General features: G+C 57.7%; 8 protein-coding genes across 8 annotated transcripts; 3 read left to right on the forward strand and 5 right to left on the reverse strand.

Annotated features, from left to right (window-relative positions):
- Positions 1-178: 178 nt before the first annotated feature.
- BO70DRAFT_387932 (uncharacterized protein) lies at positions 179-1689 on the forward strand (the record flags this gene model as incomplete). The annotated part of the gene is made up of 4 exons (XM_025545938.1): positions 179-202; positions 280-515; positions 607-952; positions 994-1689. The coding sequence occupies 4 exons, from the start codon at positions 179-181 to the stop codon at positions 1687-1689; spliced, it is 1302 nt and encodes a 433-aa protein (XP_025398415.1).
- A 343-nt stretch (positions 1690-2032) lies between these two features.
- Positions 2033-6714, reverse strand: BO70DRAFT_429996 (putative RNA helicase/RNAse III; the record flags this gene model as incomplete). Its single annotated transcript, XM_025548116.1, has 7 exons — positions 2033-4618; positions 4665-5741; positions 5798-5945; positions 5997-6249; positions 6369-6414; positions 6498-6526; positions 6607-6714. The coding sequence occupies 7 exons, from the start codon at positions 6712-6714 to the stop codon at positions 2080-2082; spliced, it is 4200 nt and encodes a 1399-aa protein (XP_025398416.1). The 3' UTR covers positions 2033-2079.
- An 804-nt stretch (positions 6715-7518) lies between these two features.
- On the reverse strand, positions 7519-8823 carry BO70DRAFT_293874 (bZIP transcription factor; the record flags this gene model as incomplete). Its single annotated transcript, XM_025539454.1, has 4 exons — positions 7519-8013; positions 8062-8339; positions 8481-8496; positions 8770-8823. The coding sequence occupies 4 exons, from the start codon at positions 8821-8823 to the stop codon at positions 7519-7521; spliced, it is 843 nt and encodes a 280-aa protein (XP_025398417.1).
- Positions 8824-10061: 1238 nt separating this feature from the next.
- BO70DRAFT_387935 (anoctamin family protein) lies at positions 10062-12846 on the reverse strand. The gene is made up of 5 exons (XM_025545939.1): positions 12669-12846; positions 12436-12592; positions 12063-12351; positions 11538-11969; positions 10062-11489 (listed from the first exon to the last, which is right to left on the reverse strand). Exons 1-5 carry the CDS (start codon positions 12748-12750, stop codon positions 10230-10232), a joined length of 2220 nt encoding a protein of 739 aa, XP_025398418.1. The 5' UTR covers positions 12751-12846; the 3' UTR covers positions 10062-10229.
- Positions 12847-13035: 189 nt separating this feature from the next.
- BO70DRAFT_362960 (GNAT family N-acetyltransferase) lies at positions 13036-13929 on the reverse strand. The gene is made up of 2 exons (XM_025543453.1): positions 13825-13929; positions 13036-13747 (listed from the first exon to the last, which is right to left on the reverse strand). Exons 1-2 carry the CDS (start codon positions 13862-13864, stop codon positions 13263-13265), a joined length of 525 nt encoding a protein of 174 aa, XP_025398419.1. The 5' UTR covers positions 13865-13929; the 3' UTR covers positions 13036-13262.
- Positions 13930-14158: 229 nt separating this feature from the next.
- BO70DRAFT_387936 (putative vesicle-mediated transport protein (Imh1)) lies at positions 14159-18048 on the reverse strand. The gene is made up of 3 exons (XM_025545940.1): positions 17934-18048; positions 17407-17845; positions 14159-17349 (listed from the first exon to the last, which is right to left on the reverse strand). The coding sequence occupies exons 1-3, from the start codon at positions 17940-17942 to the stop codon at positions 14291-14293; spliced, it is 3507 nt and encodes a 1168-aa protein (XP_025398420.1). The 5' UTR covers positions 17943-18048; the 3' UTR covers positions 14159-14290.
- Positions 18049-18592: 544 nt separating this feature from the next.
- nte1 (lysophospholipase) lies at positions 18593-23772 on the forward strand. The gene is made up of 2 exons (XM_025548117.1): positions 18593-19113; positions 19184-23772. Exons 1-2 carry the CDS (start codon positions 18779-18781, stop codon positions 23409-23411), a joined length of 4563 nt encoding a protein of 1520 aa, XP_025398421.1. The 5' UTR covers positions 18593-18778; the 3' UTR covers positions 23412-23772.
- A 28-nt stretch (positions 23773-23800) lies between these two features.
- Positions 23801-25479, forward strand: BO70DRAFT_380373 (DUF3431 domain-containing protein). The gene is made up of 4 exons (XM_025545409.1): positions 23801-24042; positions 24133-24250; positions 24348-25091; positions 25295-25479. The coding sequence occupies exons 1-4, from the start codon at positions 23919-23921 to the stop codon at positions 25377-25379; spliced, it is 1071 nt and encodes a 356-aa protein (XP_025398422.1). The 5' UTR covers positions 23801-23918; the 3' UTR covers positions 25380-25479.
- The last annotated feature ends 354 nt before the right edge of the window (positions 25480-25833 follow it).

Below are 25833 nucleotides of genomic sequence, written 5' to 3' on the forward strand. Positions count from 1 at the left end.
GACTTGCGCTTTCGGGACTCTTCCTCTTCTTCCTCTTCTTCCTCTTCTTCCTCTTGTCTCTCTCTCTCTCTCTCTCTCTCTCTCTCTCTCTCTCTCTCCCTGTCCCTCTTTCCCGCCCACTACCACACAGCCATGGCCTGGCTCTAACCGCCTGAATCCATCCCTCACCATCTCCAGCATGGTGTCCCTGTGGCCCTTCAAGGTACGAACGAAACCACTGTCCCCCATCCATCCAGACCCCCACACCTCCGACTCACCTCCTCTCCTTCTCCATCCCAGGGCGACGACACCTCCCCGGCCTCCTTCGAAAAGGCCCTAGCCACTCTCTCTACCAAAATCGCCCGCGCGACCACCCGACTCGACCGTCACCGCCAACACGCCCGCCGCTTCAAAGCCCTCTGGACCCTCTACACCACCTTCGCCTACCTCCTCTACTCCATCATCCTGGCCCTTGTCCTGGGATGGCAGAACTGGGGCATCTCCGAATACGCCGCCATTCTCGGCGGCCCTGTCCTGTACGAACCTTCCCCCCCCCCCCCCCCCCCCCCCGCGGTCCCTACACCCTATTTCCCCGCTTCCCCCCTAACCACCACTCCCCTCCTCCAGCATCTATCTCGTCCGCAAGACCGCCACTCTCTACTACGACTACCGCGTCAACAACACCCAATCCTACCTCGACGCCCTCCACTCCCAGCGCGACGAGACCATCGAGCGCCTGAAAAAGGCCACTCTCTTCAACACCACCCAGCAGATCCTCGAGAAATACGGCAACGAATCGCCCAAATCCTCTCCCAAGTCCACCACCACCTCCTCCCCCAACAACAACAACAAACCCTCAGCTGAGAAACGCGGCGGAGGAGCAGGCGGAAAACGCAAACAACCCCAACCGGCCCCCGTGCAACGCACCGGCCTTCCCCCACCGCCCACCGCCAACATCCGTCGACCCACCCCCGTGTCCCCCCTCCGGCATTCCAACCCCCACCCCAACACCAGAACCAGCACCAGTACGAACAACAGCAATCTCTCTCCCCACTCCCCAATCCTACCGGGGCAGGGCCAGGGCCAGGGGCGCTCGAGCCCGGATTCGCGCCCAACGCCTTCCCCGCCGCGCCGCAGCAGTACATCGAGTCCTCGCACTGGTACGACCGGCTCCTGGACGTGTTACTCGGGGAGGACGAAACGCAGCCCAAGAACCGACTCGTGCTGATCTGCGTCGCGTGCCGGCAGGTCAACGGCCAGGCACCGCCCGGAGTGAAGAGCCTGGAGGAGCTGGGCCGCTGGCGCTGTGGCAGCTGCGGAGCCTGGAATGGCGAGGAAAGCGTGGCGAAGAAGGTCCTGGCTGGGATGCGAAATGCGCCGTCGACGCCCCAGCGCCAGCTGAAGCAGACGCAGAAGCCGCAGCTATCGGAGGAGGAGGAGGAGGGCGGCGCGTGGGAACCCGTCTCGGTCGATCGCGAGAATCGCGCATCCCGGGGCGCGGGCGCGGGCGGGGACGTCACGGATGAGGGGGTCCTGGTGGCTGCTAGCGAGGATGAGCAGGGCGAGGGCGGCTCGCATACCAGTTCTGGGGCTGAGACTCCGGACGAGCAGGACCACGACCAGGAGGTCAAAGCTGAAGATGAAGATGAAGAGGAGGAGGAACCTCCGCGCCGGCAGACGAGATCGACTCGTGCAAAGAGGAAGGGGTGATGTGAATCTACTATCTATAACCTACCTGTACTCTATTCCATTATCAGGGTCGGACAACAACCAACCCGCTTGTTAATTATTTAATCCATTCGGCATGTCCGGGACTTGGTATTTATTTATTCGGACCCTGCTTATTCGTATCTTGAACTATAAACAATATCCATTCATCCATCCATCCATATATACAGCACTATCTCTGTCACGATCAAAATCACAATCACGGTCACAGTCACTATATACTATACTATCACCAACCACATCCAATGGCTATGCACATCCTAATCATAACCATCATTCATATGCACATGCACATGCACATACACCCCCTAGATTCTATTCTATTATATACAACATGATGACAACCACAGATCCCATGCATACATACATCAATCACTCAATCAACTCCTCCCCCTCTCCTCCTCCCTCCTCCGCCCCAAAAATGTCTATTACCTGCAAGGCAGCCTTAAGCTCCGCCTCTTCCGACGATATACACCCCTCCACAGCGACAACCTGCTCCCCAGCCACGTCCACCACACATTTATAGGTTGTGGTACCGGCATCGGAGTTGCCATCGCCATCGCCATCGCTATCCCGATCACCATTACCATTAGCATTAGCATTGCCCTCACACCTCTTCTTCGTAAATATCGGCGTGCCTATTCCCCGACGCGCAAGCATCTCCTGGGCTGTATTCTTCGGATGCCGAGCATTCATTCCCTCATCCAGCATGCGGTGCAGATACCACAGCAGGCCGATTCTTTCCAGGAAGCGCTCGCAGGCGGCCATGTCGCCGCGCGAGTCGACGAAGATCGCGCCCAGCAGGCTCTCGACGAGATCGGAGTAGAATTTGTCGGCGTTCAGTTGGCTGAGTGGGAGCCAGGGGTAGTTGGGGCCGTGGGCGAGGGCTTCTAGGATGGTGGGGCGGTGGGTGAGGTGGCGGGTGTGGGCGGTGGCGCGGGCGACATGGAGCTGGGGCGCGCTGAAGCGCATGTAGTTGTGTATCGGGAGGGGGGGTTGGGTTGAGGTTGGAGAGGGCTCCTGGAAGCCGAATTCCATGCACAAAAAGGCGAGCAGGTTCGCGTTGGCCACGGCGTGTTTGATTAGGCTCATGTCGCCTGCGGAGACCTGGGTGGGATGGGCGAGGATGACGGTCATGATGATCATATCGAGGACGGCGTCGCCAAGAAATTCGAGGCGTTGGTAGGACTGCGTGGAGGAGTCGTACTGGCAGGACGAGTGGGTGAGGGCCTCGACGAGGAAAGAGGGGTCGGTGAAGGTGTAGCCGATGTGGTCCATCAGGGCGGCCTCGTTGAGGATGTGATGGGTTGTTTGTGGTGTCGTGGGTTTAGGCTGGAGGTTCTCGTTGCGGTGCAGGCCCTGCAGGTTGACTTCGGGGAGGAAGCGCTGGATGCATTCGTGCGCGAGGGGGAAGCCGCCGTCAATGTAGGCGGCGCCGACGAGCGCCTCGACGACGTCCGCGAGGACCTTGAGCGAGACTTTGCGGCGGGTAGACGTGGTGGTGAGATTGGTGGATATAAGTGGCGCGGCCCATTTGCGCGGAAGGTGCCTCTTGTCAATGATGAATGCGTCGAGGCCGCTTTCTAATGCGGCGCGCGCGAGTCGTGGGTTCCGCACGATATCGTCGCGGCCGACGGAGAGGAGGCCCTCGTGCCAGTTGGGGTGCTCGAAGAAGAGCTGGCATGAGACGGTGAATTTGAGGACGCAGTCCCCGAAGAACTCGTATCGCTGGTAGTGGGTTGGGGATTGCGACGACGGGGTTGTGATGGCCGTGATGATATGGCGCGCGTCGGAGAACTTGATGTCGCGCAGGACCGTCTCGGCGAGTCGCGCGGCAACCAGGTTTGCTTCGAGTCTGTCGGTCAATGCCGGGATGAACCAACCGAATCTGCTCTCTGAGTAAGGCAGCTTGTCTATGGTGGCTGTGCTGGCGGAGATCACGCGCGTTTTGGACGACGCCTCAGACAATATCCCCTTCTCTGTCGAGCCGATGGCCAGGTTACAGTTATGCAGAAGGTTCTTGCGACGGGGAGCCCGGTCGCATTCCAGCTTGAGAACCTGTGATTCACCTTCCTGCGTCACGATCCACCGTCGGAAAAGCATGAGAGGGCCGTACAGCGCGCGATCCCGGACCAGGCCCAGTATACCGGGCGAATCGCCGCGGGAGTGGACGTCCGACGCAAGCTCGTCTCCTTGGTGGCGATTAATCCAGTCGGGGATCTCGGAGTGATGCACATCTGGCCCAAATAAGGTCACGAAATCCCGGCCCCGACCGAGCGTGCCAGAGGTGGCCGCCTGGAGGTAGAGCGCGGTTGCCTCCCTCATATTGGCGATAGCATCATAGCTGACCCCTGGAGTCCGCTCTGGTGTTTCAAAGGTCAACGTGAATGTCGTCTCGCTATCCCAGAACAGCGTTATGGGCTCAATCGGAGGAAGGCCAGTGGGGGTAGTCAGTCTGATGAACATAGGAGGCGCGTTGTTCTGGCGCACGGCGATGCGAGTCTGGTGGAGATCCGGCGATGACCACGAACAAGCCCAGTCGACCGTGGGATCATATTGTTCCGATACCTCCAAGATGGACTGCAGGGCCGCGAAGCCCTTGGCTGCCGGCTCCACGGTCCCGGTAAATGGAAGCAGGTTGTCGCTCAGAAGACCAAACTCGTAGAGAGCCTTATATGCCTGGAAAGCCGCCTCTTTGCGTGCTGCCCGCTCAGTCTTCCACCACATCTTTCCTTCGGCACGGCGCACGTCAGGGTGGACGCAAGCCGGCAGAATCACCATTCCTTTCAATAGTCCCGAGTCGTCCTTTTCAAACGAATATGCTGCCCGAGTGTCGACGTACCGTTGCCTCGGCAGGACGGCGCAGAAATGGGTCAGATGTGCAACGGCAGTATCCGCCGTCAGAACAGCACTGTGAAAGTCAGCGACTGCAAGCCCAACAGATGATGTCTTCATACCCAGTAGCCTTGACCTCAAATCTTTCGATCACTTCTTCGTCGCTGGTCTCCAGAGACCTGGCCTCAAGCAGATCCCGTTCATCGTCCTCGTACGCCTCGATCATGGCTTTCTCCAGATCCTCCCACTTGCTCAGTTCCGCGGACTCGTCATCTATCGCAAACATGATGGCATATGTGGATTCCTTGTGGCGCGCACGCCCTCGCCTCTGCACAAACGACTTCAAGTTGGGAGGCTTGTCGTAGCAAACCACTACGCTGCAAGCACTGATGTCGATGCCCTCCTCCAGCACATCCGTCGCGACGATCAGGTTCTTCTTCCCGCTTTGAAAGTCGCTCAGTGTGTCGCGCTGCATCCGGGAGTCGAGAAGCTCACCCAGAACATCCTTCTGGCCGCTAGCGCTGGACCAGCCAACGTAGGCGGCGCATCGAAACCGATCCTTCGTGAGAGGATGGCTCGCCAGCAACGTGGCCATAACACTCACCGTTGATCTCTGCTTGGCGAAGATCAGACCCGAGAACTCCAGCTCACCTTTGACATCCAGAAACGCCAGCAGAGACTGGAACTTCGGCGAGACCGGAAACGCATTGGGGTCGGAGGATGTGAGATTAATGTTCGGCACAGGCAAGCTAGACAGTATCTCCAATAAATAGGCCTTCTCCTCGTCATTGCATCCGCGCTCGACGCGCGAGTCGTTAGCCCTAGATTTAAGCTGTTCCAACGACAGCAGGAAAAAGTAATCGGCCGCCCACTCGCCCAGCTCCTCGTATATATTCAGACTTCTAGCCACAAACCGCTTCAGCTGGTCATTGCAGTAGGTTTTCTGCGTCAGCAGCGCCTGCTGCAACGCTCTCCCATCGAGCGGGCTGCGCCTCAATTGCTTGATATACGGGTCGTTCTCCAGATCCAGGGCGTTCCAGGCGTTCACAAGCGCTCGTAACGTCTTGCTTCCAGCCTCTTCCACACGGTGCGGCGAAAACAGGATTTGCTGCAGAAGGGGCCGATGGGTGTGCGTCAACAGCTCAGAGCGATGCATGCGCGGCGTCCTGCAACGGGCATTGAGGTTGGATTCGATTTTTCTGGGCTGTCAGCGAAAACCCCCCCCCCAATATCCGAATCGGAGCACCCCACTTACAACAGCTCGGTCCGCTTCGACCTCATCACGGGGCTTGCCGTCAGCCCCAAGATCTTGGGAACCGCATCCGGCCCATGCGCCGCCAGAGCCGGATGGTAGAAGTCCTGCATGATCTTGTTGGCCGGGTGGCGTCGCATGCAATGGTGGGCTAGCTCGTCAGCTCTCAGCCCACGGGGTTGGAGGAGGGTTAATTGATTACCTTCATCGAAAATCATCAGCCCCAGCTGAGTGATCCTCACGAAGCCATGGGTCATGGCGTCCGCCAACACGGCGTGAGTCGACACGACGACCTGGGTATCCTTAAGGACGGCGTCCCAGATGGACTGCTCGGTCCATAGCTCGACCTTGTCCAGACTAGTGAGGGTTCTAGCCCTGAGGGTGGGGAGAGTTTCGGCGAGGAATTTGTACTGCTGCAGGCACAGCGCGACCGTGGGGGTCAGGAACCAGATCAACTAGATAGATCGACGGGTTGTGAGCTGTGTGTCGCGCGACAGGTGGAGCGGAGCTGGGCTGGGCTGGGCTGGGCTGGCCTAAGCTGAGCTAAGCTACCAGGGAGCCGAGACATTCTCACCTGGTGGGGATTTGTCTCCAGCTCGCGGACAATGCGCAGCAGGGCTCTAGGGGCGAGGCAAAAGAGGGTGTTAATTTTTTGGTGTTTGGAGAGGTGTGGGTTGCGGGCGGGAGTGTCAAAACGACGTACATGTGAGTTTTTCCGCTTCCGGTGCCCATCTGCAGCTGAGTGTTAGATCAGATCGCTGGAGATTTGACTGACAGGGAAGGAAGGAAGAATGAGTGGGTCGTGGACGTACGGTCACGATGATGTTCTCCTTCAGGCTGGCCTCGAACATCTCGACCTGGTAGCTTCGCGGGCGATACGTAGGCGCATCATTGTCGTCGGCGGGGATGGAGGCAGCCATGATGGTGGGTTCATAGATGGATGCAAGAAAAGAAAGATTATCTGGGGATGAGGAGGAGAGCAGCGTAGATAAATAAACATGACTTGGGGGTCTCTCCGCAGTGGGGGCGGGGTAACAAACCCGGCAAACCTCCCTCGCTTGGAACACAGCCTGGTCGACCCGTGAGTGTCTACGACATAGTGCGCCGGGGAAGTAATATGTCTAGATACAAGAGCCGATGACGTGCTAAGTCCCCTGCAGTGGTGCTAGATTCTCGGGAATTATGACAGCACACTTAATCTGCATGTATCTGTCCAACACATACTGCGTAGACGAAGTGAGAACTCTCCAGCCGATTTGATTGATAGACAGTACACTCAATACGATCGATTCCTATCATAACAACTCACGACTCACGACTCAGCAGTCTGTTCTCAGAGCCCCAGAAAGAAGACAATCAATACTCGATTAACGTGGAATTGCGCGGGTATGAACGAGGTCAGCAGCCCAGCACGACGGCGGAACCAACCGCAAGGCCAAGCCCAGAAGTCTAAGATGAGGATGAGAAATGATAGGAAAGCAGGCAGTTCCGTGCGTCCGTCCGGCCAGGCCCCGGAAAAAGACGAATGAATGAGAAGAAACACGACGACGACGCAAAACACCGCTCCGTCCGAGACCGGAATTGATACCTAGTTACATCACGCCAATACACCGGAGAATACAAGCAACAGGAAGGTTGAATAGTAGGACTGGATTCACACGCGCGCACGCAGGAATGACGGCAAAAATGACTTGATTTGGTTTGAGTTGGAAGGTCAGCTGCTCTCACGACACCACGGGCAGCCCGTGCGTGGGCTCCGTTTTGGTGACGTCTGACCCGTCGGGTTGGCCCTCGTCATTGCGCGCGCGACGAGCCTGGAAGTTGTTCCCGAGGAAATTCGTGTCCTCGTTGGGGTGCTTGCGCATGCCCAGCCCGGCCACCGCTATGCGGTTGAGCGAGTTCATGTCTTCGTTCGAGGCCGAGGCCTGGTTCTGGACCTGCATGGGCTGCGGGCCCGTGGGTGCGGCCGCCGAGGTCGTCGCGGAGGCGTTGGGTGGCACTGGGATGTCCGCCCGGGGCTGGTTCAGGTCGATGTTGCCAGGCAGCTCGGGCACCTCGCCCTGGGAGTCCAGTAACCGCGACTGCAGGTTGATGACGTACTCCCGGAGCTGGTAGTTCTCGGTCTGTAGCTGCTTCAACGTCTCCATCGTTTGGTCATACTCTTTGACTTGTTCCTCCAACTTGCGGATGTAACTCTCTTTGCGTTGACGGAACGCCCGCTATGCGAATCAGCATGCACCCCGCTGTGTCAGGACAATGCATCTTACCTGGGCGGCACGGTTCTGGGCAGCACGCTTGGAAGTCGAGAGCGGCCGCTTGCCGTACGTCTTGGGGGACTCCCCGCCGGTCGGCTCGGGCTGGGGTGGAGTCTGTGGGGGACCGCTCATCATGGAAGCGCCGGAGATGGCCGGGTCGATGTTGTTTTGGTCTCGCGGGCTCGCGGTGTTGGGTTGCATGTGGGGAGGCTGCGCGGTCGGCGGTTGCGGGCGCGCTTGCTGCGAATGCGACAACTGCTGGTGAGCCGCTAGCAGCTGGTCGTGGAGGACTGGGGAACGTGCATGTCAGCATCTCCCTCGAAACTTGTTGCGATAAGCCGGTCGGGAGGCGATTCGCCGTCCGCCTACGCGACGCGATCACCCAGCATCCGGGTCGCGTCTCCTCCCTCTACTCCAAAAGACGTGCTTACCTTGATCCGCATGATCCTACACGAGGAGAACGATATTAGCGTTGAGACTCCATCAGATCATGTCGCGTCGATGCGACCGGCGACGGCTGCAGGCGTCTGTCGCGACATGGCAGGATCCGAGGTCGCGCCGCCCCCCCCCCCCTGGGGGCGAGGGGCGACGGCGGTCGCGATGGCGATGCCACGACAGGCGCCCCAGCTCGGGCACCGGGCGATGAATCTGGGGAACGGGGAAGGGGAAGCAGGGACAACGCGATGTGATGACAAACCGCGACCAGCATGGGCTGCTTACCTGAGCAGAGGTTTGCATGCTTGGATGCGGCGCTGGGGCTAGTGTGGGCTGCATCGAGAGTATGGGCCTGAAAACAACAGAGGACGCGCCGGGAAACGACACGACACAATCAATTCAAATCGAGCCGGGAGGGGCACCGGGGGAGCTCGGACACAATAAATGCACGATCTCTGGGGGAGGAAGAGACAGAGGAGAGGGTGTAGCAGGGCAGAGCGATGAGGATGAATGGGGGGGAGCACGATGAGGTAAGCAGTGGAGAGGAGAGACAGAGAGAGAGAGAGAGATGGAGAGAGGCAGTAGTCAGCAGCAGCTGGGCGGGTCAGGAAAACGCGGAGGAAGGGCCTTAGCTAAGGCAGGAGTGGGATGGAGAAGTTCTGATGCTGACTGTTAGGACAAAGAGGGATCTCGTAAGCAGGATGAGGTGAAGGGGGGAAGAGAGAGAGGATTAGTTAAAGTATCAGTCAGACGGTGACGTGGGCTGCGGCGGTGGGCTGCGGCGGTGGGCGGGAATGGCAATTGCAGGGCAAAAGCGCAGGTCGCTGGCCACTCACGCCGCGGGAACCCCCGGCTGCGGCGGGCCTGCTGCCTGGCCCTTCAGATGTCGTACTTACTGTACGGAACAGGTTCACACCACCATCCTCTCCCTCCCAAGGGTCTAAGGGTCTCCCATCCTGCTCATCATCATTACACAGTGCCTCAACTGCCAATTGACAACCCCATCTTCAATTAAATTCCCCCCCGAAACAATCCCCGTTGCGTTCCAACTCCCTCCGACCCCCCGCTGACTGATCCGGCATGTGCTGACTCATTCCTGCCCTCATCCGGTCCGAGCGTCGCGTCCGTCGCGTCCGGCCAACCCAATCCGTCCAGATCCAGCACCCAGTAAAATGGCAGGATGATCTCGCCATCGAATCACCGGATTTCCTCTCAAGGCTTGCTCTCAATATGACAATATCATCCCAGGAAACCTACACTACTACGTTCGCTCTGTCTGCCTGGATGTTATCCCCTCCGCCAGCATCCGAACGGCGCGAAGGCTGCCTAGACTCGAATGGATGGGAATGTCGGGACCCGGCGCTGGAACGCCGAAGCCGATCTGACTCAGCGGACGCCGATTGGCTGGGAAGAACAGCTGCCGGGGAGCGGATTATTCTAGTTCCGGGGTTAATCCGGATGTCCGGCGGGAGAAGGACGGGCCGATAGCCGGTATAGGCAGGCAGGCAAACAAACAGCAAACAGACTAATGATCTAGTTAGTAACTATGCGCGATGGGCATTATCCAAAGATCACATCTGTCCAAGATCATCATAATAACAATAATAGATAGTACTCCTATACATCAAGGCGTATGTGGATCCGGAGACCTTCACACAAACCCCCTCTATATACCGCAACTGGCCCGGCCAGACGGGACATCGCCCGATATCTATCTATATCCAACTCCAAGACCGATCGGTTGATCACTGCTCCTTCTTGGAATGCGGATCGGCGACCTTGATAATATTAGCACCAACATGGGCCGACTCCTTCCAGCCCTTCTGGCGCATCCAGAACCGTTCCGCGGGGTCGACATCATGGCTGGACCAGTCACGGGCGTCCTTTTCCAGCGAGTCGCGCGTGATCTCAGACACCTCCATCGAGCGATCCTTCCCATCGTTACCGGCATCATCGTCGCCCTCGTCGTCGCTGCTTCTGGCACCGACCGTAGCCTCGAGATACCTCTTCCGCATCATGTAGCGTTCCGTACGCTCTGTCTTGACGTTGGCGGGCTCGAGCTTCGACATGGCTGCGCGCACGGCATACCGCGCCATGAGGTAGATGTGTTCGGAGAAGAAGATGGTGAGGAGGAGGGCCCAGCCGCGGATGGCGGTCGGTTCGCCGTTCGGGCCTTCGTGGCCGTTGCTGAACACGTACAGCAGCGCCGCGCTGGTGATGCTTCCCACCCAGGACAGGAAGCCCAGGCTCTCGAGCCAGGGGCCGATGGTGTCGGCGCGTTGCGGCCACGGGCGCTTGCATTCCATGCAGATCTTGAAGAAATCGGACCGCAGCTCGACCCAGTTGTTGATCAGGAAGGACACAGGGACGAGCGGCCACACGGGCGAAAACAGCGCTAGGTAGCCGAACTGGATGCACATCTCGCGCAGGTCCTCCGTCACGTCGTAGTCTTCCATGTCGGCTTCGTTGCGGACCCGTGTCAGGAATTTGGTCTCGTCCGGGTGGTCGTCGAAGAGCGCCTCTTTCTTCGTCTCGCTGCCGTCGGCGCCGGGGTCGGATTTCCCGTTCTTACGCCGGTTGTAGTCCTTGTATTCGCGGAAGAGACGCTGCTTGAGCATAGGGACGATGGTTTCCATGGCGAAGTTGACCGCTTGCGCGGTGACGGTGAAGTAGATGACTTGCTTGCGGAGACGGTCGGGGTCGATGCTGAACTCGGTGCGCAGGGAGGTCGCGTCTTCCTTGGAGACGAATGGGCGGACGGTCAGGTGGAACACGTCGAGGTAGGGCACGATCAGACTGGCAAAGGGGACGTAGACGAAGGCCGTGAGGAAGATCGGGAGATACGAGGTGATGAAGTTGATCACGAAAATCTTCTGTGTCAGCGCCACGTCATACGCAGGCTGAGTTTCGTAGTTCTCGTAGTCATTGAGCTTGGTGGCAATCGACACCAGAACCGTGCTCATCGTCGGAATCAGCGCCGAGAGCAAGATGGTCGGGATGAAAATCTACACCCGTCAGTCGACATGCACCGCGTGTCACCCACCAAAACTCACCAAATAGGTCTTCAACGGCCCGTTATACACCTCCGAGATAAAGATCTCGATGGCGAAGCACGTAGCGATGATCAACCCCAGCGCAACCGCCGACAGCATCGCAAACGGCACGACCAGCAGCTGGCGATACATTCGCTTCGTGGCCGGAAACACGCCGCGGATCTCATCGGTGCTTTCATCGTGGACCTCCCTCTCAGGCTTGAACTCGCGTCGCTTCGGCCGCACCGCCGAGACCCCCTTCGTCTGCCAGCGACAGCTATAGTCCTCCTCCTGGCGCTTCCAGTACTCAATGAAAATAATACACCACAGACAATTCACCACGGTATAGATAATCGAAAACGAGCCCAGCAGCAACCAGCACGAGAAACCGAACAGGGCCGGGAAAAGCAGGAAGCGGAAATACGACTGCAGGAACGCGAAATAGAACCCGACCTAGACACAAAACACCATAGTTAGCACCACATCACCCAACTTCCCCAACCTAAACCACAAGAAACCCCCGAATGTCGTGACTGGCACACATACACTTTCCCCGAAGGTATCCTTAATCTGATCCAGATCCTCAGGCGACAGAAACGTCTTCCGACTCCAATCCTTCATGCACTGCCGATTCATGTCCTCATCGTGGAGGGGGAAAATCGCATCGATACTTTTCCATTCGCCGTGTTTCGGGGTGATGCCGGCGCCGCCCGCTTCTTTGGGCTCGGTGATCAGGTGGTAGATGACGCGCAGACGCTCCGATTCGGATTGCGGCTCGGCGGAGGATTCGGGTTCGGGTTCGGTGTTGCGGACGCCGTAGAGCCAGTCGCGGATGCTGGTCGAGTCACATCGTGTTAGTATACTGGAGGTATGTGTATTGTAGATACTGTAGATGTAGAGTGACTGGGTAGAGGTTTACCGAGACTGATACAGCGCGCGTTTCAGGCTCTTCTTCCGGGACGCCCGGACAAACACAAGCAGGGAGGTCTCATCGCCCTGCCGCACCTCGGTCTGCAGTCCCACGTCGAAGAGTCGTCGCAGCAGCCGGTCGAGCTGCTCTGTTGCTTGGACGGAGTCTATTCGGTCAGGTCCGGTCAGGTCACATGCGATGGATCGGAAGGGGGGGATGCAGCCACGCCGCCATCTTCTTACCGGTGTCGCCAAAGTTATAGCGGATGACGTAGTCCACGTAGTGGTTGCTGTGCACGGGGTCCGGGGGGACGGTGGAAGCCATTTGGTGAGAGCGGAGTTCGACAGAGCTCAGAGTATCATGGGTGCGATCGAGAGGAAGGGGAAACCGGGGATGGTTGAGAGGAGGGGGGGGATTATGTAGTGGTTGAGGATGAGGATGAGGAGGAGTAGCTTTTCCAGGGGCGCGACTCGCGGACGACGTCACCACCGCCCGAGCTTGTTTGTAGGGTTAGCCCTGCCCGCGGCTGAGATCGAAAGACAATCTCAATGCGCCATGCCATCATCCAAACTCTGTCGCTCTACGGTGGCAACGGGATTTGCTGCTTGTGTGGGAAATAGCCATTGGCGTGGGTAAAATTGTTGTTCTATTTACAAGTAGTATATCAGTATATCCCTCTCCCGGGCCAGATGCGACCGGCGGATCGAGAAGCCTCATCGGTGTGGGCATGTCTATGGTGGTGATGGCAGTCCTGTGCCAACAAGCCTGCCAGGGCTTGATTTCAGATCATAAGCACCCTCGGGCTCAGTCAAATCATCCTCCCCATCACAATCCCATCACCGACCCTCCGCCAGCTGGTTTAGGGCCGGCCCCTCCACCATCATCTTCATCCACTCGTGCATGCCCTTGGCGCCAACCTGCTCATAGAACTTGATGCTGGGCTCGTTCCACTTCAGCACACTCCACTCGAGTCGTCTGCCCTTGATCTCCAGGACCTTAGCGGCCAGGTACTTCAGCAGCTTGAAGCCGTACCCGTTGCCGCGCGCACTCGGCTGGACGTAGAGGTCCTCAAGGTAGATGCCGGGGGCGGAGCGCCAGGTCGAGTAGTTGTAGAAGAACATGGCCATGCCGACGGGCTTGGGTGTGGGGTCCTCCGTCGTCGCGGGCGGGATGATCAGCGCGGTGTACACAGACCCGCGCTTGGGAGGGGTGTCGGGGAAGGACAGGGTGGCCAGGAGGGACTCGTTGGTCGCCTCGACCTCGTGCAGAGCCTTCTCGTAGTCCGCAAGCTCCTGGATGAACTGCAGGATGATGGGGACATCTGTGATGGCACAATTAGTCACTGGGCCGCAATCGGCGCATCCTTGTGGGCCCGCGGGGCCGGGGGGATGGACTGACCTTCAGCAGCCGCGAGACGAATGGTAGGTTGGGCAGACATGGTGCAGGTGTGTGTGTGTAGCGACTACGAGCAGTAGCAGTGTGATGGAAGAGAATGGATGAAAGTTCAGAAAAGCTCGTCCAGGCAGAGTGGAGGCCGTAGATATATAGAGTAGGACCGATCCCTGGGTCCGGAGATTCGGCCCTACCGTGTGGTCTGGAACGGCGGGCGGTCGGTACTAGCCACGCCCTTAAGGTGACAATGGCACCAGGTGGAAGAGCAAAGAAGAAAATGCGTGATATAAGGTATCGGAAGAAATGAATAAGAATGCTATTTACCCAGGTATGATTACAAGTACGTCCTCGGTCCCGCGGAGAAAGTGTTGGGTCCTATCTTGACGCGATGGCCGCCATCCACTTCTGCTCGTCGGTCCTGTTTCGGTCAGCTACCTGGTATAAAAAAGGATAGGAATGGGCGGAACGGGGCTCACCGGTCAAAATGCAGCAGCATCCCCAGGACAGGCACCAGCTGCTTCTGGTAGCTCTTGTCCTTCTGCTCCAGGAATTGGAGGAGGACGTTCTTCAGATAGATGTAATCAATGGCACCGCCGCCGGTGGGCGTTTCGCTTCGCCGGGTCGACGGGCTGCGTTCCTTCGCGACCGGGGAGGCAAGCAGCTTGCGTGACCCCGAGTCGATGGAGGACCGAGAGGACTGCGATGTGTGGCCGAAACGGCCATCCTCGGGGAGCATCTTGTTGGACTTGCGGAGTTTTTCCAATCGAGCGTTGGTCTCCTCCACCGACCGGCGCAGTTCGGCCTTCTCCTTCTCCAGGTCACGGACCTGCTTCTCGCTCTCATCCAAGGAATCGCGCAGCCGGGCCATGGCCTGGCGTAGATCACCCAATTCTTGCGTCGTCTTCTCGGACTCAACCTCCAGCTGGTCGCGTCTACGCTTCCAATCCTTCTGCGAGTGCTCCAGTTCCTCCTTGTCTTCCTCGATGGTGCGCAGGGACCGTTCCGCCTCGCGCAACTTGCCCTTCAGCTCCTCCAACTCACGCGCCCGACGGCGCCCTTGCGCACTTGCTTCGTCCTCGGCCCGGTCTCGCTCCTCGATGGCAGATTCCATGCGCTCCTTGAAGTCCCGTACTTTAGCCTCCGCGCGGCCGTCGATATCGTTAAGAAGGCGTCGCATTGTTTCGCCCTCCCGAGTCCGCTCGCTCAGCAAGCGGTGGGCGTCCGCTAGCTCCTCCTCCAGGCTCTCACACCGTTCCCGCGCCTCCTTCATCTGCATACCCAATTCTGCAGCCTGGTCGCGCATGCTGTTCATCAGACCTTGCGCGCTGGAGTGTTGAGCTGTCTTCAGCTGGATCTCCTCCCGCAGGCCGCCGAGATCCTTGTTCAACTGGGCGACCTGGCTTTCAGCATCACGCAGGCGGGCACGGGCAGCCTTCAACTCGTCCTGTGCCTTGGAAAGGTCCGTCGCCAGTTTCTCCTTCGCCTCCACTGCTTCTTGCTTTTTGCTCTCCGAGTATCGCAGGTCAGACTGGGCGACCGTCAGCTTCTCCTCCCCCTTCAGGCGGCTTTCTGTTTCCTGTCTGATCTTCTGATTGAGCGTCTTCACTTCATTGTCCCGCTCGGATATGGTGGATTTGAGCGCTTTCAGATCGGCGCGCAGATCGTCGTGTTTGCCCTCGAGAGTTCTCAACTCGGCCGTCTTGCTCGTCAACGATTCCTTGGTGGACTTGAGTTCTGATGACTCGCTTCGCAGCTTCTTCAGCTCGGGTTGCAGCTTCTGCAGGGTCTCCCTCAAATCGGTGATATCCTTGAAGCGCGTCGCAGCCAGTTGCTGGGCAGCGGAGAGCTCGGTCTCCAGCGTAGTGGACTTGATCTTGATGTTCTCGTACTCCTCTTTCAGGTCGCTGTGGGCCTTCTTGGAGTCGGCGGAACTGGATTCGGTGCTCGTGCGCAAATCCGTGAGCTCCTTCTCTAGCTTGGAGATTGCTCCCTCAAGGGCAGTCTTCTCGGCACTGAGCATCTTGACCTTATCCTTCGCCTCAACATGTTCTTCGCCCAGGTGAAGCAGGTCGTCCCGGAGAGTCTCGATCTCCTCTTTCAGGTCTTCCTCTCCTTTCAGCTTAGAGCTCAGACGATCAATGGCCGCGTCTTTCTCTTCCAACTGTTTCTTCAGTGATTCAATGCTTTCCTCCAGCTCGGATAGCTTCGAGGCAGTCTGGTCGGCCTCAACCGGCTCAACAGGCTCAACCGCTGGCTCCTGCTTTTCCTCGGGGACAGCAACCTCGGCTGCCTTCGTATCCTCACCCGCCTTGCCACCCTTCTTCTTCTTTTTATTCTTCTTTTTACCCCCTCCGGTACCACCTGCTGTCGCAGCTGGTGCAGCTGGCGTGGCTGGTCCAGTGGAATTTTTGACGTTTGGAGTGGGCGGTGGTGCCAAGCTGTCGCGTAGCTCACTCCACACGGCTTCCTTTCCGTCGGCAACTGTTTCCTTGACCTGTTGCCACTTCGCATTGCCCTTCAGATTCTCATCCATGAAACTGACAACGTTCTGTAACTTGCCCATGTCCACGGTCTTTTGGCCCATGTCGGACTTCAGATTGGACACTGCTTCCTCGGTCTCCTTCAGCTGGGACCGCAAGCTATCGACTAATCCCTGTAGAACACCCAGGCGCTTCTCGGTGGCTTCTTTCTCCTTCTTCAGTTCCCCTAGCTTGGTTTCGAATTCGGCCTGTCGGTCAGCATTCTCGGGCTTGGATGTCTGGGCCTGGAGTTGCTCGATTTCCTCGGTACGCTGCTTCAAATCGGCCTGCAGCTTCTCGATTTCGGCGCCAGTCTTGGACACGGCCTCCTCCGACTTGCCAAGCTTGGCCTTGAGCTCGTCCACTTCCGCTTTGTGGGAACTCTTCAGCTTCTCCACCTCCGCGTCCTGCTTGTCCTTGAAGTCACGCAGTTCCGTAAGCTCTCGAGTAGCAGACTCCAGGTTCACAACCATGCCTTCCGTTGACTCGCGAGCGACCGACAGATCGCGTTTCAGCGAGTCCGTTTGCGTCTTGAGGGTTTCGATCTCGTCCTGCTTTTCCTTCAACTCGGATTCCAGCCGGGGTATTTCGCTGTCGAAAGAAAAGAATTCCTCACTCTCGCCCTGCGGCTCGGACTGTTTGGAAGCCTTGGTATCGTCCTTGGAGGTGGACTTTCCGAATTTCGCGGGACTATCTGTCGCGGATTCCTTTGCCGATGCTTCGTCTTCCTTCACTTGGGCCTTGTCCTTCTTGAGTTCGGTCACTTCGTCCAAGGCGGCCTTGGTGGATTTCTGGGCCTCCTCCAGCTTCTTCTTGTAGTCATCTCGGTCCGCCGTTACGCGCTTCAGCTCCTCAACGACCATGTCCCCTTTCAACGAGATCTGGTTCAGGTACTCCGTCAACGCCTTCGGCTCGCTGATCGACGTAAGAGGGGTATTTTCGCGCAGGGCAGCTTCGAACGGTTCGATGGAGAGGACGCGCGAATGGGCCATGCGATAGGCCTTGAGCAGTTCTAGATTGCAGCACCGAGTTAGATAGAATCACAACACCCTTATCGCAAGCTCCTCACCTTGGTAGCGAGATTCCAACTTTCCCAATCTCCGCAGCTTCACCCTTATCTCTGGCGGAAGTTCCGACGACGACTGATTCGGCTCCGTCGCGGGTTGGGCGTCCGACTCCTTTGCGGCGGAGTCGTCAGCGGGGGGCTTGCCCTGCGCGGCACCATCCTCCGGGGCAGCTTCGGAGCCGCCCGCGGACTCGAGGCGCGGAGTAGCGGATCTGCTGGATCCCTCATCGTCGCCGATGGCGAACTCGGGCTCGAATTCATTCGGATCAGGGCCCCGGACAGGAGTGCCGGTATTGCGGCGCGGGCGGGAGGTCCGTCGGGTGGGCGAGAGATTGCGGCCGGTGGGATGACGGGCGGAGTTGGAGCGAGAGATCGGAGTCTGGGCGGTGCGTTGGCGAGCCTGTTCCTCTGCAATCCGCGAGTCGATTGCCTCGCGCAGGCGCTGTGGGATAGCAAGTGGGATCAGTCAGTCAGTCATGCACGGGGAGATATGGAGATCCGAGTCGGGTAAACGGGTAATCGACACGTACCTGGAACATGACTGTGGCGGGGCCGGTGAGCCAAGGCCACAGCTCAGTGGAGGGACAAAAGACAAAGAGACGGACGGTCGAGGACCGAGAGGAGCAGGAGCATGGGATCGAGAAGAGGAAGCAGGGGAGGCTGGGATACAGCGCTGGCGGGCGACGTCCACGCGGCTGCCGGGGCACTGGCCGCTGGGCGGTCGCGCAAGACGGGGGCCCGCCCGGGCGGTGAGCCCAGGGTTCGGCACTGACTGGTGCTGCCTATTACTGTACTATCTACGGAGTACTGTATGTAGTACCTTACGCAGGATCCTACCTATAGCGGAGCTCTTTCCATGCTCATGCAGCAGACACAGACTAGATGAGCTGTCAGTATACTACTTCATCCTGATCACTTTCTCTCATTGGTACTATGTAACAGCTACCGATAGCGACTATGGATAGCAGTGGGTCAGTCCAAATACTGATCCCAGCATGGAGTACTCCGTACTGTACAGGAGTTTAATACACATATCAGTATAGCATTTATCATGCATGTACCCAGTACGTGGTGCCCGTCAATGACAACAGCGCCCCGGTCGGTACCCAATACCGGGGCACCGCCCTGGTTCTGCCCGGCGTGCACCCCCTCATGGCCACCTCCAAACCACCAACCAGCCACAGGCCCTCCTCGCTGCACGTTTCCCTCTGCCTCAACCACCATCTCGAAGCCCTGCGGTCGAGCCTGAGCTCTCCGGACGAAAGCAACACATCCCACACAAAGGAGAGGGGCAGCGAGCCCGTGGCGCTGCCTGGGCCTTCCGGAGCTCTTAGCGGCTGCCTGGTCTCCATCCTGCTGCCAACTCCTGGGAATCATGGCCCATGACGGCATCCCACCGACTCCCTCGCTTGACCCTTCAAGCCTGGGTCCGTTCCTGACCTCCGCACGATCCCTCGCATCCTCCTCCATCCCCGCCGTAACCGCCAGCTTTTCCGTCGCCGGCCTCTCCTCACACCTCCCTCCCCCGCCGACACCCCCTCCGACACCCTCAACCATGGTGGGGTGGATCGGATGGGTGTTTACCCTCGTTTTCTATGTCATCCCTAGCATCCTCTACTGGATTGTCACCTTCTCGACCATCACGCTGCCCACATGGCTGTTCACGCTCTTCTCCATGAGCCTCACCTTCACCATGAACTTCACCACCCTGTGAGTTCGGACCGCTTCCGATTTCCCCCCCCCCCAAAGATCCCATGCTAACTACTGCTCCAATGACTAGTCTCTTGATTGCGCTGGTCGTGGTTTCGACCCTCAGCTGGTTCGTTCGGTACCGTTTCCTCAACATGTACAGCCGCCTCCCCCCGGAGCCCCAACGCAAGGAACCCCAGCTCGACCTTTTCCCCGATGTTCCCGAAGGTGATATAAAGCCGGGCCTGGCCAACTACCTGGATGAGTTCCTAAGCGCCATCAAAGTCTTCGGATATCTCGAGAGGCCCGTGTTCCACGAATTGACCCGCACGATGCAGACACGGAAGCTGATCGCGGGCGAGACGCTCTTGCTGGAGGAAGAGAAGGGCTTCTGCTTGGTCGTCGACGGGCTGGTCCAGATCTTCGTCAAATCCATACGGGACGGGAAGTCCGGTGCCGAGGAGGAAACCAGCCAAATGAAGGGGGAATCTTCCGACGAGGATGATCATCGCATGGATGGAAAGCAAGGGTACCAGCTGCTCACCGAAGTGAAGAATGGTGCCTCCATGTCGTCCTTGTTCTCTATCCTGTCGCTGTTCACGGAGGATGTTCAATTGCGCTATGCAGACAGCGCGACTTCTAGTGCTTCCAGCGTAGGGCCCGGCCCGGCCTTGGCTCCTGACTCGTTCCCTGCCAGTCCACAGGGAGTGGCGGACGGCTCCCCGCGTGCATTCCCACAGGATCATGCAGACTCGATCCCCCACATCGGTGCCGATGACCTGCCCGCCGTGCCTCCACTGAACCTGGGGGGAAGTCAAACCCCGCCTACGCACACCTCTCGACACAACAAGACGCATCCGACCAAAGCACGTCGTAAGTCGGTTCACCCGGACATTGTTGCACGGGCAATGGTCGACACGACCATCGCTATCATCCCCGCCAGTGCTTTCCGTCGCCTGACCAGGGTCTATCCGAAAGCGACCGCCCATATCGTCCAGGTCATTCTTACGCGTCTGCAGAGAGTGACATTTGCAACGGCACATTCTTATCTGGGCCTCAATAACGAGGTGCTGGGAATTGAGAGGCAAATGACGAAGTTCACGACCTACGATCTGCCGAATGATCTGCGTGGGGCAGCGCTGGACCGCCTCAAAGACAAGTTCATCAAAGAGCGAGACCGTCTGGGGCCCGAGGAAGTGACCAAGGGAATCGCATTGCACAACCCGTATTCCGGGAGGAGGCCCAGGTCAAGCAGCTTTCGAAGGAAAGACGCCGCCCTGCAAGCGAAGATGGCGACCTCGAGACGCCCGGTTTCTTCCATTACCCAGGAGAATTCCTTCATGAACGACCGGGAGAATGCTGGAGTTAGCCCAGGGGATCTCCTGTCCACCATCCAGCTCTCGCGGTTTGGTCCTCGGTACGAGCATCTGGCCCCGAGGTTGCTTAGTCCTCTGGCAGAGAAAGAGCAATCCCCTCTACGATCCCCGTCCCCGATGATCCCAAGTCGCGGGTCGTTCCATCGGAAAGATTCTATTGACGAGGATGCGCTTTTCCGCGAATCAATCCTGGAATGCATCATGAAAGGGATCGGTCTGACCGGCAGCAGTAATGATTTCCTTCGCAAAGGCAGCCATGTTTCGGGAGACGTGTCTCCGAAACTCCTCTCCTATGACTCTCGTCGCCAGAAGGCGGTGTTCAGCAACAACGCATTTGGCTTTATCGATCCGTACGAAGGTTCCGCGGATGGAGATACGGAGTCCATGATGTCTATGTCGGTAACTAGTGCTGGTGGCACCTCGCCTGTTGCCAGCTTGAGGGAAGAGCTCCGCAACGACATCGAGATCGTTTACTTCCCCCAGGGCTCCGTGCTAGTGGAGCAGGGTGAGCGCCATCCCGGTCTGTACTACGTGGTGGATGGGTTCTTGGACGTCGGCATTCCCGCCAACGAGAAGGAGGAAGACCTGGTGGGATCGTCGAGGCCGGCTCAAGAGGAGTTCTTCCCTATCTTGAGGCGCACCAACACCAGCTCCTCTCGCGTGTCGAGTACGACAGCGGCACCGAACGATCCCCGACGGAAGAAGCAATCCAGGAAATCTCTCTACCTCATCAAACCCGGTGGGATCCAAGGCTATGTCGGAGCCGTGGCGTCGTATCGCTCATACACTGACGTCGTCGCCAAGACGGACGTGTACGTTGGATTCCTTCCGAGGGCGGCCCTGGAAAGAATTGCGGAGCGGTACCCTCTTGCCCTCCTGACACTAGCCAAGCGGCTTACCAGCGTGCTCCCGCGTTTGCTCCTCCACATCGATTTCGCGCTGGAATGGGTGCAGGTCAGCGCCGGCCAAGTGATATACCACCAGGGCGATGAGAGCGACGCGATCTATCTCGCCTTGAACGGGCGCCTGCGGTCTGTGCTCGAAGGCCCGGATGGAAAGATGACGGTTGTTGGCGAGTATGGCCAGGGAGAAAGTGTGGGTGAGTTGGAGGTGATGACCGAGTCGACCCGTCCGGCAACACTCCACGCCATTCGTGACACCGAATTGGCCAAGTTTCCCCGGACGCTGTTCAACAGTCTGGCGCAGGAGCACCCTGGGATTACCATCCAGGTATCGAAGCTGATTGCGCAACGGATGCGGGATTTGGTTGAACATCCGGTGGCCGAGAAGGGCGTTGAGCCCAGCACCTTTGGCACCGTGAAGACCGCGCGGTCGACCCTCAATCTTCGCACCGTTGGCATTCTCCCCGTGACCGCTGGCGTGCCAGTCGTTGACTTTGGGAACCGACTGCTCCAGGCCCTGCACCAGATCGGAGTCACAAACGGCGCCACCTCACTCAATCAGGCAGCCATTCTGAACCACCTTGGCCGACATGCATTCAGTAAGATGGGAAAGCTGAAGCTGTCGCAGTATCTGGCAGATCTGGAGGAGAAGTACGGCATGGTTCTCTATATTGCCGACACAACGGTCAATTCTCCGTGGACGCAAACCTGCATCACGCAGGCCGACTGTATCCTGCTGGTCGGCCTGGCGGAATCCTCGCCCAATATCGGCGAATACGAACGCTTCCTACTTGGCATGAAGACAACGGCCAGAAAGGAGCTGGTGTTGCTGCACGGGGAGCGGTACTGCCCCCCTGGAATCACGCGCCAGTGGCTGAAGAACCGGGTCTGGATCAACGGCGGCCACCATCACATCCAAATGGCTATCCGGCTGACGGCGGAGCCCTCTCACCCCCAAGCCAAGCGCTTTGGAACCGTGCTCAAACAGAGGGTGCAAGTCCTCCAGGCTGAGATCCAGAAGTACACATCGCGTCGGATACGCCAATCGGCGCTCTACTCTCCCCAAACCCCATTCAAGGGCGACTTCCACCGCCTGGCGCGGCGGCTCTGTGGTCGGTCTGTCGGGCTGGTGCTAGGCGGCGGAGGGGCCCGAGGCATCTCCCAGGTCGGCGTGATCAAGGCCCTGGAGGAAGCGGGGATCCCGATCGACATCATCGGCGGCACCTCGATCGGGTCCTTCATCGGGGCACTCTACGCGCGGGACGCGGACGTGGTGCCCATGTACGGCCGTGCGAAGAAGTTCGCGGGCCGCATGGGCAGCATCTGGCGGTTCGCGCTGGACCTGACGTACCCGACCGTGTCGTACACGACGGGACACGAGTTCAACCGGGGCATCTTCAAAACGTTCGGGGACAGCCAGATCGAGGACTTCTGGCTGGAGTTCTACTGCAACACGACCAACATCAGCCGCTCGCGGGCCGAATACCACTCGTCCGGCTACACGTGGCGGTACGTGCGGGCCTCGATGTCCCTGGCGGGCCTGATCCCGCCGATCTGCGACGAGGGCAGCATGCTCCTGGACGGCGGGTACATCGACAACCTGACGGTGGGCTACATGAAGGGGCTGGGGGCGGACGTGATCTTCGCGGTCGACGTGGGCTCGATCGACGACAACACGCCGCAGGGGTACGGCGACTCGCTGTCGGGGTTCTGGGCGGTGGTCAACCGCTGGAACCCGTTCTCGTCGTGCCCCAACCCCCCGACGCTGTCGGAGATCCAGGCGCGGCTGGCGTACGTGTCGTCGATCGAGAACCTCGAACGCGCCAAGAACACGGTCGGCTGTCTGTACATGCGCCCGCCCGTCGACCAGTACGGCACGCTCGAGTTCAGCAAGTTCGACGAGATCTACCAGGTGGGGTACGCGTACGGGAAGGAGTTCCTGGAGAAGCTGAAGAGCGAAGGATCGCTGCCGCTGCCGGAGGAGACGGAGGAGAAGAAGAAGCTGCAACGGACGCTGGCGCCGCGGCGCGCGAGTATCTGAACAGACTTCACCATGAGGCCATGTTGTACTGGACTAGACTTCGTTGGAGGATGGATTCCTGTTTCGGCGTTGATATTCTGCTTGCTTACTTGCTTGCCTGCTGTATACCCCGACTCGATTGGATGGATGGATGTATGTTCATAAGACATAGAAAGATAGAGGTTTCTTACGGCAAGGATCGGAGGGTCCAATCCATTTCCGGGCGCTGTAAGAGAAAATGTGGAGGCGCTCGCGGTCTCGACCCTGCTAGCCGGGCCGAAACGCGCCACGCGGCCGGTCAGACAGCGAGCTGCGATGGAGGATGGGATCTTCGACTGGATTGCCGAGTTGCAGTCCCAGGGTTCATCGCCTGTAAGCAAACTCTAACCCCATCCATATCGCCCACCATGCCGTGCTGTTCCAGTTCCTCCATCCATCATCCATCCATCCATCCATCATTCTCTCTCTCATCCACGGTCCCGTGCCCTAGATAGACCGACACAGACAGACAGATAGATAGATACTCCGATGCCAGCGGGTCTTCCCGTGCGCGCCCTGGTGCTGCGGACCTGGTGTGCCATCTTGCTCTGTCTGGGTCTGTTGGGGTTGGTCTTCCATCGGCTGTTGAGGGATGATCTTACTTTGGTGATTGGTGAGTACTCTCTTCCTGAACATATCAACCCTAATAACCCACCCCAATATCCTAATCCCCCAATCACATAATAATAACCGCTACTACCAGACCACATGGACAAACATCCAGATAACCATAATCATAACCATAACCATAACCATAACCACGCCCTCGTCCTCGCCAAGACCCGCGCCGAGGACACATCCTGGGCTTATACCCTGCCCCAGTTAGTCGTTCCCCCACCTCCCCTATCTACCTAGATAATGAACAAACAAATGAACAAATGAATATATGAATAAATTAATAAATGAAATAATATACAGCTGGACCCCCTACATCTACACCACCGACCACGAACCGGGCTACCTACCCATCCCCGCCAACAAAGCCCGCGAGGCAATGGCCTACCTAACACATATCATCGAGCATTACGACGACCTGGCGGATTTGACGGCGTTTATGCATGCGGGCGAGAGACAGTGGCATAATGATTTACCCTTTTCGTCGTCGTCGGAGGCTGAGTCGACTCATCATTCCTCCCTCCCTGCGCCGACGGATAGGAGGATGGATTTTCACAGGGAGGGAAATATGCCCATGCCCATGCCCATGCCCATAGCCATAGCCAAAGGTAAAGAGAAAGAGAAAGAAAAAGAAAAAGAAAAAGAAGAACCCTCCACCCCCCACCTCCTAACAACCCTACACACCCCCCCGCTCCACAAAGCCGGCTACACGAACCTCCGCTGCACACACACTCCCGGCTGTCCGCTCTCCATCCGACCCTTCGACCCCGCCCTCACCAAGAACCATAACCCCGTGTATCGGAACTTTTCGTCCCTGTACATGGACCTCTTCGGTGTGGGGCGGGACCAGGTACCCAGGGAGATTGGCGGGGTGTGTTGCGGGCAGTTTGTCGTCTCGCGGGAGAGGATCCGGGCTAGGAGTCGAGAGGAGTATCTCCACATGAGGGAGTGGGCGTTGGGGTGTGAGTTGGATGGGTTTGCGGTGGGGTCACTGTTTGAGATGGTTTGGCATTTGGTTTTTGGAGGGGGGGATAATATGGGGATATTGTGAGTTTTTCTCTCCCTTTCTCTCTCTCTTTTTTTTTTTTTTTTTTTTTTTTTCGTCTTGTGTTTTTGTTCTGGTTGTGGTTTTGGTTGTGGTTATCACTATATTTTTTTTTATAAACCCTTATTGTTGACATTGCGATTAAGATCCACTTACTAACTACCATGCCTTTGGGCTGGCTGCCCCGGGGGGGGGGTGTGTATAGATGTCCCAACGTTCGCCAGTGTTATTGCGATTTATACGGGCTGTGTGATGGTCGACAATTGGCGTTTTTGGTGGATGATTCATGATTCATGATTATGGGAGGAAGTATGGGTTAGGGATTTAGAAGGTCTGTGTATGATTTTATTATGTATTCTTTTGTTACTGGGATGAAGGTTTTAATGTAACATGTTAAGTTATCTATCTTTCACTTTTTTTTTTTTTTTTTTTTTTTTTTTTAAGTACTCTCTATCTTTCCTTGCTTTCCTTGCGTTGGTAGACACGTCAGGGAGGAGGGGGGAGAGTGTGTGGTTGAATAGGGGTTATGGATGGATATATAGTTAGTATATCAGTAGGATCAACAACAAGATGAGAGGAACACCTGCAGGAAGACTATGATGTATGGATTATTATTTCTAGTATTCCCGCACCACTACATCCTTACATTCCACGATGTTCCAACTAGATGGATGGATTGTGACCTTTACAAAATGAAAGAACAGGATATGGGATGAATCACACGGATGGATAGGTAGGTACCTA

This window comes from Aspergillus heteromorphus, assembly GCF_003184545.1.
Source record: "Aspergillus heteromorphus CBS 117.55 chromosome Unknown BO70scaffold_16, whole genome shotgun sequence".
Lineage (NCBI taxonomy): Eukaryota > Fungi > Ascomycota > Eurotiomycetes > Eurotiales > Aspergillaceae > Aspergillus > Aspergillus heteromorphus.

Excerpts from the sequence above, each read along its gene's own strand:
- BO70DRAFT_387935 (XM_025545939.1), bottom strand. The coding sequence starts at position 12,750 with ATGGCTTCCACCGTCCCCCCGGACCCCGTGCACAGCAACCACTACGTG. Across the intron at positions 11,970-12,062 it reads AGGATACCTTCGGGGAAAGT|GTCGGGTTCTATTTCGCGTT; the intron begins GTATGTGTGCCA and ends TTTTGTGTCTAG. Across the intron at positions 11,490-11,537 it reads GGCCGTTGAAGACCTATTTG|ATTTTCATCCCGACCATCTT; the intron begins GTGAGTTTTGGT and ends TGACGGGTGTAG.
- BO70DRAFT_387936 (XM_025545940.1), bottom strand. Across the intron at positions 17,350-17,406 it reads GTTGGAATCTCGCTACCAAG|AACTGCTCAAGGCCTATCGC; the intron begins GTGAGGAGCTTG and ends GCTGCAATCTAG.
- BO70DRAFT_362960 (XM_025543453.1), bottom strand. The coding sequence starts at position 13,864 with ATGTCTGCCCAACCTACCATTCGTCTCGCGGCTGCTGAAG. Across the intron at positions 13,748-13,824 it reads TCGTCTCGCGGCTGCTGAAG|ATGTCCCCATCATCCTGCAG; the intron begins GTCAGTCCATCC and ends GTGCCATCACAG.
- nte1 (XM_025548117.1), top strand. The coding sequence starts at position 18,779 with ATGGCCCATGACGGCATCCCACCGACTCCCTCGCTTGACCCTTCAAGC. Across the intron at positions 19,114-19,183 it reads ACCATGAACTTCACCACCCT|TCTCTTGATTGCGCTGGTCG; the intron begins GTGAGTTCGGAC and ends TCCAATGACTAG.
- BO70DRAFT_380373 (XM_025545409.1), top strand. The coding sequence starts at position 23,919 with ATGCCAGCGGGTCTTCCCGTGCGCGCCCTGGTGCTGCGGACCTGGTGT. Across the intron at positions 24,043-24,132 it reads TGATCTTACTTTGGTGATTG|ACCACATGGACAAACATCCA; the intron begins GTGAGTACTCTC and ends CGCTACTACCAG. Across the intron at positions 24,251-24,347 it reads TGGGCTTATACCCTGCCCCA|CTGGACCCCCTACATCTACA; the intron begins GTTAGTCGTTCC and ends AATAATATACAG.